General features: G+C 42.1%; 1 protein-coding gene across 1 annotated transcript in view; it reads left to right on the plus strand.

Annotated features, from left to right (window-relative positions):
• SHC3 (SHC adaptor protein 3) overlaps positions 1-21544 on the plus strand; it is a 225266-nt gene that overhangs the window by 117012 nt on the left and 86710 nt on the right. Inside the window, exons 3-6 of the mRNA XM_028531456.2 lie at positions 3760-3823; positions 6180-6299; positions 9456-9509; positions 14780-14831. Of these exons, the coding sequence (XP_028387257.1) occupies positions 3760-3823; positions 6180-6299; positions 9456-9509; positions 14780-14831 (290 nt within the window). The remainder of the gene's footprint in view (positions 1-3759; positions 3824-6179; positions 6300-9455; positions 9510-14779; positions 14832-21544) is intronic.

Consider the following 21544-nt stretch of genomic DNA (forward strand, 5'->3'; position numbering starts at 1 on the left):
CCCTACTAAATCTAATCTCCTGAGTGAAGGAAATCACTCAAATGTCCTTTTTTTAAATGAGTCTGTAAAGAATGTGTGTGTGTGTGTGTGTGTGTGTGTGTGTGTGTAGATTGGGTTAGAAACAATGAGATGGACAAACAGAGAGAAAGATTCTGCTACATGATTTGAAAGGTTCCAGTTCAAAAGTCTTACATTCAATAAAAAAGTTATGAAAAGTAAATGGTACTGGCTCTAATGATGACAGTTTTAGCTGAATAGGGGAAGATGACAAAATCATGAAAAAATGGGGATCAGCACTTGGACTAACTTTCAGATAACTGTGAGGGTGACAAATATTTCATTTTCCTATTAACTATCTCTGAGGTCATGGTTTGGCTTACGGAAATAGGGTTACACTGAACAGAATGTTAAGAAGCAATCTCTGTTATTAAAAGCAGAGCAAAAGTGTTACCTGAGACTCACACTGGGATACACAAAGCTACATAATTATTGCTAAATGAACAAATTGAAACAGTACTGCTTGCCAAAATGCAGGGTTCTAAACAGTAAGGAGGGACAATCAGAATTGTTACATTTAAAATTAGACTTTGGAGTCAAAGTTACTGATTTTATTCATTTATTAACAGGCATATAACATTTCTATTTCAAACAAAAATAGATACTGTCAGTCTGATTAAAATGAGAATTATACACACATACTATCATATGAGCATTAGGAACAAATGTATAACAATGAGAAGGGAGAACATGTTTCTGAAAAGCGGTTTGATTTGCAAACCTCTTGGGGGATTCTAAAGGCTGGCTCACAAGGGGATGGTGATCCTGAGTCCATGAGGTCTGAGAACTTTCTGAATTTCTTATGTTTGCACATTTTGAGGACAAAAGATTGAGTCTCTTACTCTGCCCTAGCATGCTTTCATGCCTGTCTATGGGAGGATTTGTTTGATAGAATGTGTTTATTATTTGCAGTGTATAGTCCACATTCCTATTTTTTTTAAAGATTTCATTTATTTATTTTTATAGAGAGGGGAAGGGAGGGAGAAAGAGAAGGGGAAAAATATCAATGTGTGGTTGCCTCTCACACACCCCCAGCCAGGGACCTGGACCAGGCATGTGCCTTGACTGGAAACCAAACTGGTGACCCTTTGGTTTGCAGGCTGGTGCTCAATCCACTGAACCACACCAGCTAGGGTCACACTTCTATTCTTAATGTTCATCTGTTGTTTCCACCTCCCTGTCCCATGCACATTAGCAGCAAGCCTGCTGCCCAAGTTCTGTGGTGGCCTAACTAGATTAGACCTTGGATGGTGTCTAACCTATATCATGTATTAGACATTTAAGATTTCTTTCTGGAAAACTGTCATCCAAGACTCTTATCTTCCATGTCTGTGGATGGAAAAAGGAAATCTGATGTGTATTATGCATATTTAAGAAATGACATATATGCTCTGGCTTGTGTGGCTCAGTGGATTGAGTGCTGGCCTGTGAACTAAAGGGTTGCCGGTTCGATTCCCAGCCAGGGCACATGCCTAAGTTGCAGGCCAGGTCCCCATTAGAGGGAGCACCAGAAGCAACCACAGATTGATGTTTCTCTCCCTCTCCTTTTCCCTCCTGTCCTCTCTCCCTATGAATAAATAAATAAATAAATAAATAAAATCTAAAAAAAAAAGAAATGAAATATGGTAAGCTTTCTACCATAAAATGTTTTTCTTGCCTGCTGGGACCATCAGAGAATTAGCTGCTTTGTTTAGTTAAATATGTCACTTAATATACCAAGTATAATAGAGATACATCAAACTTTAAAAAAAATTAAAAATAAAATATAGATACTGGAGTTTATATAGTTGTTTAAGAGAGACAACTTGACCTTCTTCACTAAGGAGTTTACTTTTAGGAAGTACTTTGGATGATCACTTTGATAGAACCACAGTAAGAATATTATAAAATTAATGACTAAGCACAAACTTTTATTCTGTGTCATGCTGTTTCATAGTCTACAGTTTTCATGATACCTGAAATTCTAAATAGTATATAGTTCCCTACTCCCTACAATGAATTCAATGGTAAATGTGAAGCTTATCTTTATGGTGTCTTACCTTATTTGACAAGGTCAGATTCCTCTTAAAAGTAATGTATTGTGATGATAATTATTTTTCTAGGTGTTAGAAAATAATTTCAAGAAGGATGCAGCTGAGAAAGCTTGTGGAATGTTCCCGAGGACCCGTTATCTTCGTCATTACTCAGTGTGTCCCCAAACTACTACTTGCTTATTTCTTTCTGTGTTCTTTTACTGTTTTGTCCTTCCCCATGGGAGAATTGAGAAGTTCACTTGGCCTCTTTCTGGGCCACTGACTTTGGAGCCACCTTTAGTAGATCTCCCATCATTTATCACTAAGGCTGAGTCACAAAGTTGAGTTCTATTTGCTCTCAACTGATTACTCTGGCCACATCCTCCTCACTGTAGGCCCCAATATTCATTATGTGTACCTTTCCTCTGTGCTTCTGTGTTCTTCTGTCCTGTGCAGACATGGGTTTAGACCCTCTGCAGCCAGTCTTCCTGCCAGGCTCCTCAATAACTCAGATATGCATTGCCTTCTTCAGGACTGTGATCAGCACACTATAGCTGCTCAATAAATGCCTGCTCCATGGGGCTGACCCACATAGAACCTCATATCTGGCTCATTTATATACTCCCTCCATTCCTCTCTTTTAAAACTATTTTGATTTTATGATATTTATTAACTATAGAAACTGGCATTAAACAAAAAAGCCTTTGAGAACAAAAATTTTTCTGAAATAAAGGGTTTACTGATCTCCCTTCTAGCCATAAAAAGGATCAGATCCTGGGGCATGCAGGCTGAGCCACCAGCAGCAGAGTGAATGATGAGCATGTCTGCCGTCCTGGGATTCATGGGCTCTTTTATACAATGAGTGTGGAGAGAAAGATGAAAGATATTTTGAAAGAATTTACACTAACTACACATAAAGGGGGTGGAAAAAGGTAAAGTGGGGGTAGTTCTGGGACAGGTGCAGAGAACTTCTCAATTGGTTGTGGGCAACAGTTGGAAAGTTCCAGCATAATCAGGATGTGGTGGAGTTTGGTGGTTGGCTGTTCTTTCTAGATATGAGCTGAATGAAATAGACACCAAGGTTGATACACAGTTTCAAAACACATTCAGGAACATGAGCAGTCTTTTGTTGGGTTTGGCTCCAGGCTGTTAACTGATATACCCCTTACCTCTTTATCCCACCCTAGAGCCTGCTGCAATTTAATTTAGCACATCTCAGAATTTTTTTCTTGTCACTGGGAGTAACACTCAAAGGACCACATTTTTTTAAATTACATTCTGATTCAGTTCAGAAGGCTCTTGATCAATAGCAGGACTTGATTAAGAGTAGCCATCACTGTGAACAGAACATGCAGAGTACATTTCAGGGTACTGATTCTCTAAAATGGAATCTTAACCAAACATAAAAACAAAACAAAAGCTAAAGCAATGTGTGGCATTGATACACATGTAGGGCATATGAATATGCAACTACCACAGGAAGAACTAGGGTACTGCCCGTCAGAGGTCAAGATGACTTGTTTGTGTTCTGCTTGGAGGAGAAATTGGGCGACTCCCTAGCTGGCAGGTCTATTTTCTATGTTGGAATACAGGCAATCATTGCCCTCTGGGCACATGCACCTGTAGGGTCTTTGGGTTATTTAATCCTGATTGACATGATAAAATGAATCTCTTTTCCTGTCCTCTTAAGGGAAGCCATCAGCCGTGTTTGTGAAGCTGTTCCTGGCACCAAGGGAGCCTTCAGGAAGAGAAAGGTAGTGTCCTCACAGGTCTGCATCTGTGTCTTCTCCACTTCCTCACTATCCTGTCACCATTCAGCATCTTTAATTACATGCAATTTTTCAGTTCTCTCTTTTCATGGCTTGTCTCTTGTCACATTTTTTTTATATCTGGGAGAACCAAAAACCATCCTTTAGATTAAAGGGGGTAACTCACAGTGGCTCTTGTCACTTTTAAAGACAGAAAGAGCTTAGATCCCCTCTCTCTGCATGTGGTTGACAAAGACAGTTAGCTATTGCTGCCAACCCAAATTCAACACCCTGCTTACTCGCTGTGGGCTTAAGTGTAGAGACAAGGATAACAGACTGGTAAAACAGGTCCAGACAGTCTTCTAAGTCTTGGAAATCATTAATTTACTTCATTAGAACAACTCTGTGGCAGACACCCTAGGTGGTGTGCTGGTACAAGTTTCATAATGGTTTTTCAGGGGTGGGAGACTGAGAAGCACTAAATTCATAGTGTTTGCCAACTTCTGTGTGTAAATACTTCCACCATGGATAATTTCAGGCTCTAACATGACATCTGTAAGTTGGAGTTGGGAAGAGATGTGCAGATACCATTATATGGTATCTCCACCCCACATGTAACACAGGTACAATGGACATAAACAAACTGAACTGCATAGGTAATTGTTAATGTAGCAAAAATTAGGAAGTGATGAGTTCTGAGTAATTATTTAAAAAATATGTAGTTTATTTAATTGTAAGTTTATGTAAATTAATTTTTACCAGCAGCTGTTTTTAGTGGCCAGCTCACAAAATTCTTAAACATTTAATAATTATCTCTTACTGGCAAGCATAAGCAGCTCTAGAATGCCACTGGGTATCCCCATTATACAGAGATAAAAACTCAGGCATAGAGAGGAGAGCACATGGTGCAAGTAGGTGGTAGAGCCAAGCTCCAGCCCAGACCTCTTGGCACCGGGGCCTGTGTGTTAAATCCCTGTACTCAACCTTTTAGTCCTGAGGTGTTTGGACCAGAAAGAAAAAGAAAAACTGGATTAAAAGAAAGCTCACAAAAATTCTTTCCTTAAGTGTCTAGTAAATACCTAACTAAATACCCACTATCAGGACTTTCCTGTGCCTGGACCCAATGTGGGAGAACGTCCCTCTGGGTATCTCTGAATATGTCCTGAGGCTGAGGTTTTGGAACAGGCTATGTGCTTGCCTTTGCTGTCCCAGGGCTGTGAGTCATTTCTTTCTTCATAGCTTGGGGACATTTGTGACCCAAAGGGCAACTGAGTTTCAGGCAGAGAGCTTTGGGTGAAGGGTCAGATGGACCAGCCCGAGTTCCTATCATCACACAAGGCACGTGGGGAACCAAGCATACCTCCAGAATCTTGAATATGGGAACTAGGAGGGTGTCTGAGAACAAAGAAAGGGATCCTCCTCTTTCAGAGCCAGGTGGCACTCTACCAGCAACTCTGTTGGTTCTCTGGTGCAGGAGGTGGAAACAATGCTGACTTCTAGGCTCCACCCCAGGTATACTTGATCAGGGCCCAGGAAGCTCTGTCTTTGAATAGCTCTGGTGGGAGACTCACAAACTGCCTGTTTGATTAAAAACTGGGTTTGACTGACATATCAAAGGGGGTGTGTTTTAATCCAAACAGGAAGGTTGGAGGGTTAGCAATAAACTGAGACAAGGGTTGGCAGTACCCATGCAGGGACCCAGGGATGGGGTACCTGGCTGGAGAATGCAGTCTGTTGGTCCCTGTGCCAAGCACATCTCTTATGGGCTGATAGATGTACCAGTTAGAGCTGAGCTGAGTCTATCCATTCTGTGCTGGCTCCAGAGCTGCTGTATTCTAACTGGACTATCCATGGGAGCTCTGACCCAGAGAATGTGCCAGCCAAAGCATTCGTGTTCCATTCCTTCAGCAATGAGCGTTCTCACAACTCAAATGGTATTGCTCATAGCTCCTGAATGGGACAGATTTAATCTGGCCCTGATTAATGTGACTCTTGGTGGGATGAAGCTACATTCTGAATTGGCAAAGCTGCAGGCCCTGACCTGTGGCCGTTTCCCCAGGCTAGTGAGTCATACCCCAAGATGCATCTCTGCATGAGCTTCCTGGGACACTGACAGCTCTGCCTTTCCCTCATCTCAGTGTGTACATAGTGGGTGGTTTACAATTCCCATATTGCACATTCTAGAATGTTTGTCTTAGTGTCAGATTCCCCCTCCCAGCTTATTTGAAGCACAGTTTTCATGTGCCTAATAAGGGTGGGAAAGTGGAGGTTTGGGGGTGTAGCAGATAGGAACAATGTAGAGGCCCCAACAGTGTGGCCTCTAGTGACTCAAAAGTGAAAATAATGCTGTTTGATTTCATAGCCTCCAAGCAAAATGCTGTCCAGCATCTTCGGCAAGAGCAACCTCCAATTTTCGGGGATGAACATCTCCCTGACCATATCTACCGCCAGCCTGAACCTGCGGACACCAGACTCAAAACAGGTCTGTAGGCTCTCAGGCACCCTGCCCCACTCAGGGGTCCTACAGTGGGTGTTTCACAGGCTTCCCTCTTCCATCTTTCCAGGGCCATGTGGAACACACTTGTGTAACACCTTTACAAGCCTGCAAAATTTGACGGGCTATTTTGTAGGGTTACCAACAGGATGACAGATGGAGTTGACTCTCTTTAATTCTTTTGTAAATTACCTTTTTAAAGGATAATGTATGAAATCATGGATTTACTTACAATGTCAGAAGCCTCCTCTTTGTCCTTGCCCCTGTTTTGCTTTCTCTTATACCATATTCCATTGGTTCTATAGCACATTTTATTATCTTTGAAATGAATGGCATGTCATGGTGATTGACAGTATTTTTTTCCTAGTGGGTCACTATTTTGGAGCATCTCACGTTTTATAGCTTTTTAGATTTCATATGGTATGGCAGGTCCATGGCTTCCCAATGTGGAAGGAGTTTGTTGCTGACATAGGCAGCACAGCAGTGATTTTTATTAAGGCTAATTCTGTTTGTTGGGTTTCTCTAAAGTATCTGTCTTAGGTTTCTCTGGCTGTTAGTTCCCTCAGCTAGAATAACGGTTATATGATATCATTATATGACCTACTTGGTCATTCCCTGGAAGACCTTACTCTCAAGGCTGTCTATTTTGACCTAATTCACAGCTTGCCAAGGGAAAAATGCCTCATTCCAGGGACATTTATCAAAAACAATTAGAGGCAATTTTTTAATACCATGGCTCAAGCATATATGTGAATAGTTGCCTTGGAGACCAACAGGTGAAAATGCTCAAATCATAAATGCCTTTACCTTCTCTGCTCAACCTGGGCCTCCACTGCTGGGAGTGTGAACTAGAAATCAGATATATCCACACTGTAAAAAGTGGGCAATCTACAGACCTATGGATGAACACTTCCTGACTAGCAATGTGTCACCATACTGGATACTGCTTCTCACTCCATTCCTTTGTCCCCACTCAAGTAATGGATGACCCTTTGTCTCATTGACACTTCTAAGGGATGGGTTAACCTGTAATTTAAATGGTGGATTAAGTAACTTTGACAGGCTGATCCTCTCTCCGGAGCTGCCCCAAGGCTGAGCACCTGTGATGGCTAACAGAAGTTGGTCCCCTCAGCTTTGCACTCATATGCCCACACCCATTCTTATTCTATGTGGCTATTGTACCTTTTATTTCTAGGAATCCTAAAACTCTGGCCCTCAATTCTGTGGCATCTTATCTCCTAATTTCCCTTTTACCTAATCCCCACCTCAAACTAAAGAGAAGCAAACTCAGAAAGAGCAGAAAGGATTAGGCCACCTGGTTGGCCCTCACCATCTTGGGATGAGGCTAGCTGGGTGTGTCTAGTTCTCATTGTCCTGCTCTTGGAATAGGTGGTGGGAGTGAGTCCTGGGAGTACCATCTCAGACATCATGAGCACAGTCTGAGGAAGGGAGCCAAAGCTCACAGCTCTCAGGCTCTCCTGTCTAGTTGAATCAAAGGCCTGGCTGTGGCAAGCTAAGAGCAAGCCAAGTGGACATTCCCCTCCCAATGCAGACAGCAGGAAGGCTGTGCCTGACCCTCTCTGCAGAGGTCTCAAGAAGAAGAAAAGGAAACATCCTCAGAGCAAAAATGTGTGTTTTCAGTTAATTAGCTCTCCTTTTCAACTCTCTTAGCCAGAGGAATCACATACATACACAGTGATAGTTATGCATCATGTTGACCCAATGGGTTTTCCATTTTCCTCCTAAATCTTAGTGTCTACCTCTATTTACAAACCCCCAGTTTATAGCTGCTCTGTAACCAATAGTTAAATAAACAAAAAAGTAAGTAAGCAAAACTTAATTTTAGAAGTCATAGTTTTTCCTCTTTTGGGCACTGCTATGTCCTCATTGCTCCCCCAGGAACACTCCACCCCTGGCCTAGAGGCAGAACTCCAGAAAGGGGCAAAGGGCAACTGTTAGTTTGATCCATCTGGGCTTGGGCACAGGCTACAGGACTGTACTCATTGTTTTCATTCATCTACAGTTGACCTTTGAACAACACTAGGGCTGGAGGTGCTGTCCCTGTGCAGTCCAGAATCTGTGTATAATTTTTGACACTCCCCCAAACATAACTACTATATGTTCAGGTTTTTCTGGGTCCTGAGTAGATTTGCATGCCCCCCAAACTGAAGTAGGTATTTAAAACATCTTATTTTATCTTACAATTCATTATAGTTTTGCTTTGGGCTTTACAGGAACATGGGTAGAAAAATCCCTTGGATGGTAGAATTACAGCTCTGTAAATTTTGACTGCCCACCAGTGAGGGCCTGAGGGGGTTGAACAAAAATAGACCTGGTTATGTTGGGAGGGAAACAAGTGTACTGTTCCCACCCCCAGAAATTTACTTCAATGTCATTACATTGTCTTTAAAAAGATAAAAGTGGCTTGGAAGTCTTATGTAGCTTTTTAAATTTAGGTCAGTTTTTAATTTCCAGCATCTGTTAAATTCCACTATGTCCTGCAGTTTATAATGCTAATGGAAATTTCCCACTTAAAAATGAACTTGGAGTGTTCTCACTAGTTTTTAAATAGATAAATTACAAGAGTGACTGATGGCACTGATTTTGATCTTGAATGTAGGCTTTCCAATTTATGAGCACATGATGCAAATGCACTGAAGTGGGGGATAGCCACACTTCCATCCACTCCAGCTATGGGGTGTCCCATATGTCTTTGGAAACAGATACTACAGAGTTAAAATGTTTTGGTGTGTGGGTGAGACATTTTTCTTCTCAAAGAAGCATGGTTGTTAAGACCCTCTGTGTTGGGTCATAGCTCTGCCCATTTTAGCTGTAGTACTTTGAGCAAGCCACTTGGTCCACCTGTGTCTGTGAAATGGGATTACCACAGCTCATATCACAGGGCTATTGTGGAGCTTAAATGAGCTAATTCTGTCAAAGCTGCTAGATGAGCAGTTGACATGCTGTGAAATTCATTAAAGGTTATCTGTTGTTATTACTTTTATAGTTATTTTTATTGGGTAACGATTTTACCAATTTTTGAGAAAACTTGTTGATTCATATTGCTGGTGAACAAACAGTTGGTTTACCAAAACATGGGAAAGTAATAATGGCACATCTCATTTCTTGTTTTGGGCCTGGCAGATTATAGCGAATCACCATATGCAGTCCATCTCCTTCGCCTCTGGTGGGGACCCGGTAAGTGCCCTTGGCATTGTTTTCTCTTGATCTTGGGAATTGATGAGAAGGGGCCCGGCTTCCAAGGTGCATCTCTTAGAATATGATCAAGAAAGCTTACTGTAATGCCGACTATTTCCCCCTCCTGATTTCATAAGCTTTTAAAATTATTTCATTAGCCAAGAGCTGTCAACAATCCTCAAAGCATTGGCTTTCTTAAGAAGTAATGAAAGAGCTTCCCAGGGTTTCCTAGTGTCTCCTGATTCTGTCTGCCCTTCTTTGTTCCTGTTTTTCTGTTGGACCTCCACTAGGGTCTTCTGGTTTTATATTTTATGTCTACTTGAATGCTGTGAATTTACTTAGTCTATTTTATTCATAAATATTTGAAATTGGGATTCTTCTCCCAAATTTAATACTGCAGTCTTTCAATGATTTGTTTAGCCAACAGGGAAGGAGGTGCAGAGACAGAGAGAGAGAGAACAGAATGAGAATGTTCTGTTCTTGCATCATTTATTTTATGAAGAGGGTGCAATAACAAGGGGATTGGCTCCCCACATTTGGTCAGGAATGTGATGCTGTGATGTCAGTGTTCACATTCAGTGTCAGGAGAGCACACTCACTACTGTTCACAGTGGGCAGTCCTGCCCTTTGAAGAAACCCAGACAGGAAATCAGTCATGAAAATGGAGGAGCGGAGGCTACCAGGGAGAAAACATATGCAGCTCTTCCCAGCAGTGGAAAGGAGAAAAGGACCCCCCCCGCAAAATGTTATCATGTTATTTTTCATTCATCTGGGTAAAGTTCTCACCAGTCCAGGGAAACATATAAAAATTAGGACAACAGAGTGACTTCTTCTTGGAGCTCAATTTATTCAATGAAAAAAATTATTCTATATTCTTGGAAGATGTCTTTTTGTTTTTAAACATTTTTTATAATGAAAAGATGGTGGCTAATAGTGGTATTTTTGTTATAATTGTTGTTGTTTTATATTATTAATTATTATATTATATTAATATATTATATTATATGTAATTATATTATTAATATATTAATGTGTTTTATATTATTTTGCCAAATTATCAGTAGGCAATTCTTAGATTGCAAATAAAACATTACTGGTCAAAGGTCACCTAAGTAATTGATGGACATATTACTCCTTATCCCAAGGCAAGGACCTTGTCTATTTCTAGGCCAGTGGGGAAGTTTACCCACACTCATGTTTATCTCATAGACTTTTCCTCCCCGGCTCCTTCTATGTGGGTAACCTGACTGTAGAACTGCTGTTGGCACATAGAAAGTCAAATCAAAGGAGCAATTTTCACTGCTGGCTCCAATCTCTACATTTCCAAAGGGCACAGCAATCACAACACAGAGTGTTTTAGCTACAGGAGGGCCCACACCCCACCCTCCCCTCCCCCAGCTGCTATAGTTCCCAGAGGGGCATCACCACATGCATTACCCCATGCATTATCCCAGCAGTGCTGCTGCCCAGAGAGCTTGGCTGCAGGGAGAGGCTTGGGTGTCTCCCAGCCTAAGACCCTTGAGCCAAGGACACTTTTAAGAGAAGGAATTTGTCCACCCTGCAGATGGTTCTTTGCCCTTAAACTTCTGCTTAATAGTCAAAGGATGATCAGACCACCATTTAACCATCTTACTTAATGGACTTTGGCTCTTTTTCATACTTAGGGTTTTGTTTTCAGAGTGCTTATGGTAGTTTCTTCTTCTTTTTCCCTTCCCTTCTTCCCTTCCCTTCCCCTCCCCTCCCCTTCCTTTCATTTTTCTAAGCCTTTAATTTCTTATGTTTCACTGTGAAATGAAAGACCTCATTGAGTTGTATATTTGGAATGTGGAAGTCTTCTGTAATGAAACCCATCATAGGTACATTCTTGAGGATTATATCTAGACATGCATGTACACCTATTCTGTGCCCACACTGCACCTACACACATTTCTGTACTTATGACTTTACCTATTTCCATATCTCCTCTAACTAACTTGCAGTGGCTGTCTACTTGTTTTCCCAGTGTGATGCTTGGAACAATAGTTTCCTAAATTTGGAGGGTGACCCAGTTTGAAAAATAAAAGGCAGAAACATTGCACACCTGCACTGATAGCTCCTTTCAGTAACTTGTCTCAAGCTTCATCTTCATGATGATATCGTGAGTGGAAATGCAGAGATCTAGCAAGTGGGAAAGGAAGCCCAATACATTGTCCTGTGTTAAAATTATTTGGCTCTCCAGGATATACACAGGTCAGTGAACTATTTTCAATTTTCCCTATCACCTCCTCATTTAAAAGCAGATGCATTCAGAGGCTCTTAAAGAAACTCATAACATTTTATATTCATTCTGATTTTTTTCTGACATAGAAAATGTCACTGTTAGAAGCCTGATTACTTTCCACTTCCTCTGTAAGCAATCCAAGTGCATATCACATTGTCCATGACTTCCCATAATGACTTGGTTTGTAATTATTATAGCTGGTGGGTATTTTAAATAAAACCAACAATTCTAGGTTCTATTCATTGTTCTTCTCCCAAGTGTATATCTACTAATTTCTCTGTGCCTCAGTTGACCATATAAGAAAGTAGTATTTTGAAATGTCAAATAAGATGGATTGGGAAACAATGTTAATCTCTCCAAGAAAAAAAAGGGCACTCATTAATTATAATCTACTATTATTTTCAGTGTTAAAAGACCACCAAAAGAATGCCAGAATAATGGTCAGGCTCAGTAAGTCTTGCAGAGTGATAACAGAGATGAGTAAATACAGAATGAGCACTTGGTAACGCCATCTTTGCAACTTCATTTGCTCACTGTGTGATGTCAAGACAATTTTTTTGAACCGCAATGCATTCCCCTAGTGTGACAAAAAAAATGAACATTGGCATCAGGAGAGCTAAGTCCTGGTTTGACCATTGACCATCAGAGTGACAGGAACACATCGCATCTTCTAAGCAGAGTTTCTCAGATTGGAATAAAAATTTAAAAAGAAGAATTTTCTTTTGTATCCCAAGTGTGACTCAAATTAATTTTGTTACCCAAATACGTACAAAATAAAGTATAGACCCCTATGCTATGCTTTTTATCGAACTGTAAATCCCAAACTTGGAAGTTTATCAATAAACACAGTAAAGCCAATAGTGTTGAAAGTAACAATTTATCCTGATGGATAGTTTTGCTGAAATGAAATCTCTGCTCTCAATGTGACACTAGAACTGGCCACCATGGTGCATTCAGAATCTTTTGAGGTAAGCATCTCTCATGGGTGCCAGATGATTCATTTCTCCCACTAATTTCTTCTATTCATTCAAGCAAACAATTAATTGTACATCACTGTGTATCAATGTGACATTAATTTGCTTCAGGTGGGGTCAAGGCATGTAGTCTTTTCTGATTAGATAACACTTATTTTCTGTCTAACTTTTTAAAAACCTGGTACTGATAATGTTGGAAACCCAACTAAAAATCTTGGCACTGAAACTATGTACAAAACACAATAAAATGGTGGTCATTCAGATGATCCCAAATATTCTTGTATTAATTTTTAAGATTATCATGGAAATGAAAATACAAAATTAAAAGGAAATTCCGGTGACATTTCAAATGCTGGGGAATACACCTGCCCAACCCTGGGTTCCATGGATCTCAGTTTGAGAAACACTAGCACTACCTAAGAAAACTTTTGATATTAACATCTCCTGTATCCAGGATGAGGGTCTCTGATTACAAGCTAAAGTTCTCACTTTTGCCAAAGCTTCAGAGTCTTACCAGATCTTCCTTGATGGAAATGACTGGAAGCCAAGGTGGATGGTTTGGCTGTCTTCTACTCCCTTTCCCAGGTCATTCTCTGAATCTACTAATGGACACTGGCTGAGTGAGAAGAATAAACAGATTAGCTGGGCTACACACCAGAGAGTGACCCTGGTGTAGCAGGCTGTTATATGAAGATTGCTGGAGAAGCTCTCCTCCTGCTCAGTCTGACTGTGTCATTGGGAGCTCTAGGGGCAATGATATACAGAAAGCGCCTTCAGCCCCCCATTGCTCAGCTGTATGTGGTCAATGACCATTGTATACCTACCCATATATTCTTACCCTCCTCCCCTCTTGCTGTAGAGAGAGAAGGCATCGTCTGCCCATAGGACCTAACAATAAAAAACTTTTGACCGAGAATCTTTCTGGTGCTGAACACATGGGAGCTAATCGATTACCTTGCAGTTCTTTGAAACAATAACATTTGGAAACTATCTGCAATGATGGAATAGACATTTCCCAGTTGCCCACCACCTGCCTTGAGACTTTTTTGAATGTTGAAAACATCAACTTTGCAGAGAAGTCTTTTCTGCTTTCTCAAATCAAGAGAATTTTCAGTTCCTTTAACTGTCTAGAAACAAATCCATGTGGTTACCTTGGCCTGCTTCTGAGGCTGTGGTGTCCTTTATGCCCTGATTAGATGAGGAGGCAGGCAAGAAGGCTCATGTTTCCTGTTCAGGGATGAGACTTGTAAATCGACCATATTTCTGAAACATCTTAAAAGTGCTAAAATCACTACTTACATCCAAGAAGAAAGGAACCATTGCATCTCATCCACCCATGAGGGAGTGTTTGCAACCCATCTTTGAACATCCACTGCTCAGTTTTTTCTAGACCAGTGGTTTCCAAAGTGGCTCTGCAGATCATCAGCAGCAGCATCACCTGGACACTTGTCAAAAGTTCACATTTTGTGGTCTTACCTCAGACCCATAGAATGGAAGTGGGACTTAGTTTGTATTTAAAGCCCTGCAGGGGATTCTGACACCTGCTCAAGTTTGAGGACCAATGTCAGTTCCAGAACGAACAGAAGTGGTTCTCAGCCTTGGTTCACACTGGAATCATGAGGGAGCTTTCAAACATCCCTGATCCCCAGGCCTCACATCTAAACCAATTAAATCAGATAACCTGAGGGGTGGGACTCAGTGTTTTTAAAGGTCCTCAGTGATCCAGCTTGCTGAGAACAGGTGCCTTTCTCATTCTTGCTGCTCAAAGTGTGGGCTGGGGAAGCAGCAATACTGCTGTGTGCAAGTTGGCAGTGGATGAAGAGCTCAGGGCTTAGCCCTGGCAAACCTCCACCTGCTCCACCCCAGTCAGAATCTGCATTTTACAAGATCCCTGGTGATTTCTGCCCTCAGATAGTTTGAGCAATGTTTCCTCATGGGCCTGTTATTGGGGAGCATTTCATTCCTGAGCTAGTTTGTGAACTGTGTGTCTCTCACTTGTGATTAGTGATGTGAACATCTCAATTTTTTTTTGACAGGACACAACAGACTATGTTGCATATGTAGCTAAGGACCCTGTTAATCGCAGAGGTAAGCAATGCTTGACACTTTTAATCTCTTACTCGAATACAGTCAGGCTTGACACTGGATGTTAATATAAATGTCTCTTTCAGCTCAGCCCCTTTCACCAAAATGAGCCATGTCTCATTGTTCATCATCACTAAGGTTTACCAGCAGTTAAGTGTGACAGCACACCTGGCTGGGTCTGTGAGTGCCAAATGCATACCTTTATCCAGCCAGCTACTGATTGAAGCACCTGCCCTGTTCAGTGTAACTCCCACTCATACTCTGAAAGTGGCTCTGTAACACACAGAAAACTACAGATCTGGCCTCTTGATGGGCTATAGCTCCTGTGTACCCACTGCTAACTAAGTCTCCCTGGGAAGCCTGATCCTGCTCTGCACAGCCCTGAAGGCCAATGTCCAGGCTTAGATGTTGTCTTGTTATACCACTCAAAGCCACATAGACTGGGTGGGGTATTCAAGGTATTCAAGTAGTTTCCATTCTCATGGACTCTTTACTCCTAGACTCTCCCTGCATACCATCATCCCGTTTTTTAAATAACTTAAAAAACCAAAGTCCCACTCACTAGATGCTAACAAGCCTGGGTGGGTGGTGTAAGGTGTGCTGCCCTTGAACACCAGGCAGTCACTGGAACACCACAAATTCATTGACTAATATCACCAGTGGGGGTTCAAACAATACAAAACAACATTCCCATCTACTACCCACTGGTTTCTCTACTCTTCCCACGTTTCACCCCAGTTACCAACTGTTAAGTTTTTCTAGTTTGAAGAAATTTTTAAATTTATATACTTACATATGTTTTCTTATTTTTTAATTTCAATACAAATGAGATCTTAGCATTCTATTTTGTCCCCCCTCACCTTCACATTGGACATTTTTGACAGCCTAGAGAGATCAGGTTATCTGATCCACGATATATGGCTTTACTTGAGATCTGGTCCTCAGGTCCACAGAGCCTCTGGGGCCCCTTATGTTCTCCCCGACAATATTATGTGCCCCCCAAAGAGGCATTTGCAGAGAAATAGTGTTATATGATTGATGCATCAATGGAACTTGCAAATTACTGTGCAGACTGGCTATAGAAATTTGCATTCCCATATTAATGTGTGAAGGTGATTTTTCCATCGGAATCTTTTCTAGCCATGGCTTGTAAGCCATACTTTGGTGGGGATGCCGTCTGTTTCTTGGGGATGAAGATAAGATCTTATAAAGAATGTTAGTGTCATTCTCCTCCAGGTGTGCTGGAGCTCCCCTCTAAGTTGTCATTGGGGTGGCTGGGGGGTGGAGGACTTCATAGATGAGGTGTTCTAATGCAGATAATGTACTCTAATTGTCACATCATCACTCCTAAACCAGAGGTGGGATAATCACAAAGTTTTTAGTGTGGATGGGAAGGGGACATGGTGGTCTTGATGAGTTGAGGACTGTCCCTAGCACCCCTTGCTAACACACTGTAGTCCACCACTTCATGAACATGAAACAACTTTTATGTAATATCTTCAGATAACTAGTATTTGTCTTGGGTGAGAAGGCAGGCTATGATGGTTCAACACAAGCTCATTCTTTCTGTATTATTAGTTTGCTGGGGCTATTGTACAAACACCACAAACTAGGTGCCTTAAAACAACAGGAATCATTGTCTCATTGTTCTTGAGGCCAGAAATCTGAGGTCAGGTTGGCATCAGGGCCACACTCTAAAGCCTATAAGGGAGAATCCTTCCTGCTTCTTCCAGCTTCTGATTATGTGCATCCTAGGCTTATGGGTGCATCATTGCAATCTTTGATCTTTGCATGGCTTTGTGCTCTGAGTGTACCTCTGTTTTCATTCAGACATTTTTTTAAAGATTTTATTTATTTATTTTTAGAGAGAGAAGGGAGAGAGAAAGAGAGAGAGAGAAACATCAATGTGCGGTTTCTGGGGGCTATGGCTTGCAACCTAGGCATGTGCCTTGACTGGGAATCGAACTTGCGATGCCTGGTTCACAGCCCGAGCTCAATCCACTGAGCTATGCCAGCCAGGACCATTCAGACATTTTATAAAGACACCAGTTACTCTGGATTAGACCCTCCAGATCAGTCTGACTTCACCTTTACTAGTTATGTCTACAACCCTATTTCCAAATATGGTCACATTCTGATATAAGGCTGCAACATATTTTTCATTGGGGATACAATTTAACCCATTAAGGGAGGCCAACTCCTTCAATCATCCCAAGATCCCACCAAGTTAGGAGAGGGGGTAAGTCTAAGTCTGTGCCTTTCCAGGCACAGAATTCTCCCAGTTTCAGCCCAGGGTTAACAGTTGTTGTTGAAGTTCTTTCTCTATTTTTGTTTGTTCCAAATTAACTTCAAGCAATCCTAGATATTTTTTTGACATTTTTAATGGCTCCTAGGTCAGTGGTTCTCAACATGAACTATACCAGGGGTCCCCAGCTTTTGGGCTTAGGACCAGTACTGGTCCAGGCCTGATAAGAACCTGGCCACACAGCAGGCAGTGAGCTTGGACATAATGTGCTTAAATCATCCTGAAACTATCCTCCCCTCTGCCTCTCCCTAGTCTGTGGAAAAATTGTCTTCCATAAAACTGGTCCCTGGTGTCAAAAAGGTTAGGGACTGCTGAATTACACTTCAGTCAGGGGAGCTTTTAAAAATCTCAGTGCTCAGTCCTCAGAGAGGACCAGGCACACATAATTTTTAAAGCTCTGCAGGTGATCTCCGCTTACAGCCACAGCTGGGAAATAAGGATCCAAGCCTGAAGGAGCTCAGTCCAGTGTAGTCTGACTTAGAGCCATGGAAGTGTAAAGGCTGCTGTCTTGCTTTGAGCCATGACCAGGAGTACCTTCACCCACTGTGCCTTTTCAAACTCATGGACATCAGAATCCACTGAACATACCCTGATTGCCACAGTGGTATCCCTTTGGCATGTGGTACTACTGTAAGACAAATGCTGATATTGGCATTGGTGCTGGTGGTCTGGGGGTACCACTGGCACAGGGGCCCTTTGAGACTTTTTGGGTGATGTACACTCCTGCCTTTCAATTATCCATCACCTGCAACAAACTACTCAAAGTTTAGTGGTTTCTGATATGATTAGGTTTCAGGAATCCAGGCAGGGCTCAGTTGGCCAATTTTTGGTTCCATGTGCCACCAATGGGGGTCACTGGGTGACTTTGGCTGCCCTGGTTTAGAGGGTCCAAGTTTACTTCACTGTCATGCCTCACACCTTGGCAAGGATGTGGAAGGCCAAGCCATCAGGGGTCCTTCTCCCTTTCCTAGGAATCCAAGGGCCCCTCTTATCAGGGCATTAAAACCTCTCACACAGTACTTCTGGGCTCCATGATACCAAGTGGCAGGTTCCAGCACTCTGAAAGGCCAAGGAGAGCTTCACTTCTTTTATAGTGTACTGTCAAAGCAGTGACAGCTTGCTCAGATTCAAGGGAGGGGAACCACACTCACCTTCCAATGGGAATTTGCAGTCTTTCTTGATGCACCATAGCTCTGTACCCCCCACACAAGCAGTGTATGTAGGGAGGGGAGTCATGTTTCCAGCCATGAACCCTCTATCAGAGCACGGTTTGCATCACCTTATATGTGTCCACCCCACAATTATCCCCTTTTAGTAAGGAGCTGGTGGAAGGGCTTCCCCCAGCTGCTTCTGTTCTTTCTCCCCTGGCCTAGAGAGTGAGTTTAATTAAGAATGGCCTCTGCCATTCAGAAGTCAGATTAACAAGAAAGTCTGGGAATAAAAGTTTTTGGGGGCTCTTAAATATCTAATGCCTCATGCAGTTCATGTGCTGGGGTATTTCCTTGGCTGCAGGCACAGCTCCCCATGATGCACAGGTGTCAAAACACATCTGGGTCCCGGAAAGTCTCCTGTCAAAATCCTACAGATTTGGGTGAAATTTTCTCACTGTTATCATTTGTCTTTTCCATAATGACTCCTGCCTATACATTTTTGCCTGTTTATAAGTATTTACAGTGAGAATATATATCTATTTGGTATAGGAATCCATGATATATATAGTTAATCTGGTGATGGGCAAAAGATCTCTGACCCAAGACATTAAGTTGTATGGAAACTTCCAACAACATTTTGAGAAGACAAGAGACAAAAATGAGTGAACTTTCATGTGGTTGGCACATTATAGTCAAAGGGCAGGGCCAATAGACCTGGCAGGCAATTATTGATATATGAAAGATAAAGCTCTCAATAAATTAGGTTTTGCTGGATCCTAACACATTTTTTTTTACATTGGAACTTTCATTTACTACCCAATGACCTCATTCCCTGTATTTTACATACATATAAAAGAACAGCTAGATTGTACTGTTTGAGTCACAATAGCAGCTAAGAAAAAAGTCATGCTCTAATTAGACATATAGCTGCCATGAGAGGCATGAACATTATATAACTGCAATAACATCCTGCTTCAGGCACCCTGTGGGACAACCTTATCTGGCTGTGGGAAGTCATATCCTATACATAGTTGGTGCTGATCTAGTGGGGAAGATGCCTGTGTGTTCAGCCTGAATAGCTTCTAACGCATTCTGCTGCTCTTCCTCCAAGATTTTCCCAGTAATGGGAAACTTGGTGAAGAGGCTTGAGCAGGAATCCTGCATGTGGGAATGATGCATCTTGTGGTCAAACTTGCCTACTCCAGGCTTTGATAATAGCACAGGATATTTGCAATGAAAAACTTAGGGTTGCTCTGGCCTTGGACAGTTGTAGGCCCTAGCAGGTGACTCTCCAGAAAAGGCCTTAGATAGTATGAATTCACTGAGGGTAAACAACACAGCACCTCCTCTGACTTTCCTCTGTAAAAAAAAAAACCCTCTGGTATAGTGGGCAAAAATGGTTTCTTTCTTTCTTCTTTTCTTTCTTCTTCTTTCTTTCTTTCTTTCTTTCTTTCTTTCTGTCTTCTTTCTTTCTTCTTTCTTTCTTTCTTTCTTTCTTTCTTTCTTTCTTTCTTTCTTTCTTCTTCTTCTCTCTCCCTCTCTCTCTCTCTCTCTCTCTCTCTCTCTCTCCCTCTCTCTCTCCTCCCTCCCTCCCTCTCTCTTTTCCCCTACCCGTCCCTTCCCTTCCCTTTCTTCTTCTTTTCCTGCTTTTCCTTTCCTTCCCTCCTTCCCTTCCTAACTTAATTCCAACCACTAACATTGGGCAAGAAGTAGTTTGCTATGACTAGACATTTAGGTAGCTCCACACTTGGCTATTGTCAACAGTGGTTGTACATTACAAGCCAGGCCCTGGGATTTAAACATCCTGTGCCAGAGACTCTGAATGTTCTTGTCTCACCCAGGCATCTGGCTGAGAGCCAGACTCATGCACCTCTGCACTCAGAAGTCTCAGAGCCCTCACACTTGACAAGCCACATATCTTAGTCTTTCCTTCCTCTGCAAAATATCTGTAGTGTCAATCACCAATGCCCCACAAGACACCGAGTGAGCTCAGTCCTGCTCTAACCTGTCTCATCGCCTACCATTTGCTCCTGCTCCTGGCTCCACGGACTGCTGGCTCTTTGAACATCAAGCCAGCACCTGCTTCTGGGCCTTCTTCTGTAACGTCACCTTCTGCTACTGTGAAAAGGCCAATTGTTCCTGTGTTTATTTTGGACCATGTTTAGGTTTTACAACATCATTTTGAATATTGACTCTGTATGTCTTTCTCATCTAGTCTTCCTCTTGCTCATGAATGATGACTCTGGTTCTGTCCTTTCCTTGTGGGGATGAAACAAGCAATCCTGATGTTCACCTGTGTTAGAGCATCTTTACTTCTGGTACATACAAAGTCATGCAGTCCTGGTTAGAAGAGGGTGGCTTTTGGCTAAAGAGTAAATGCAATACTCTCAGAGAAAATAACAGGCCCAGCAAGATTGGCAGCCCAGGGTTAGTTTTGGATTTGGAGTGAATTTTTCAAACACATAGAAGGCATTTTACAGAAGGAACCTCACACCCAGCCTATATGGATGCTATTTTCTCAGTCCATTAAGGACAAACCAGGTAGCAGAACCTGGAATGGTTCTGCCAACTTGGGCATCTTAGACTGGCAGGACTCAGCTCTCACCCAGGGAAGGTTTCCCACCTGGAGCTCTGCAGCTTGTGAACCTCTGTGGAACTGACTTGAAGAGGACACTCTCCAGGCCTGATGCTTTCCAGTGTGTGGAACATGCAGGGCTCCATAGATTTGTCGTGTGGCCCCCTCTGCTGAAACCTGATTTTTCACACATTGTGTTAAAGGTTAGGGCACTGCTTTTCTCCTCAGAAGAAAAATAAGGTGTATTTCTTGACCCATTCACTATCTTTATTGTGGCTCTTTAAAGTACTGGCCAGCCAACTCCTACCGCTGCTCCCAGTGCTGGAGGTAGAAGTGTTTGGCTAGAAATACAGGCTATAGGGGAGCCAGGTGTCTTTTCCTCACACCAACCTTGATGACTCCTTCCCTTTCAGCTGGAAAGACATGTCCATTCCTTTCAGTTAACCAATAACCCAGCAACTCTAATAGCTATTTCATATGGGCTTGCTTTGTGCCTACCTGTGTTGCTACTGAAAAACTAATATGAATAGTCAATGACAAGAATACAGCTCGGAAATCTTGGGATCAATCCCTTGGACATATCTAGTATAGCCAAGAACTGCATGGTGGTCCACATTGCAGTGCAGGCCCACTTTTTCCCCAGCAGTGCTTCCCCTGTGTCCTCAAGGGTGCATCCCCCTCCAGC

Source organism: Phyllostomus discolor, chromosome 3, assembly GCF_004126475.2.
Source record: "Phyllostomus discolor isolate MPI-MPIP mPhyDis1 chromosome 3, mPhyDis1.pri.v3, whole genome shotgun sequence".
In the NCBI taxonomy this organism is placed as follows: Eukaryota; Metazoa; Chordata; class Mammalia; order Chiroptera; family Phyllostomidae; genus Phyllostomus; species Phyllostomus discolor.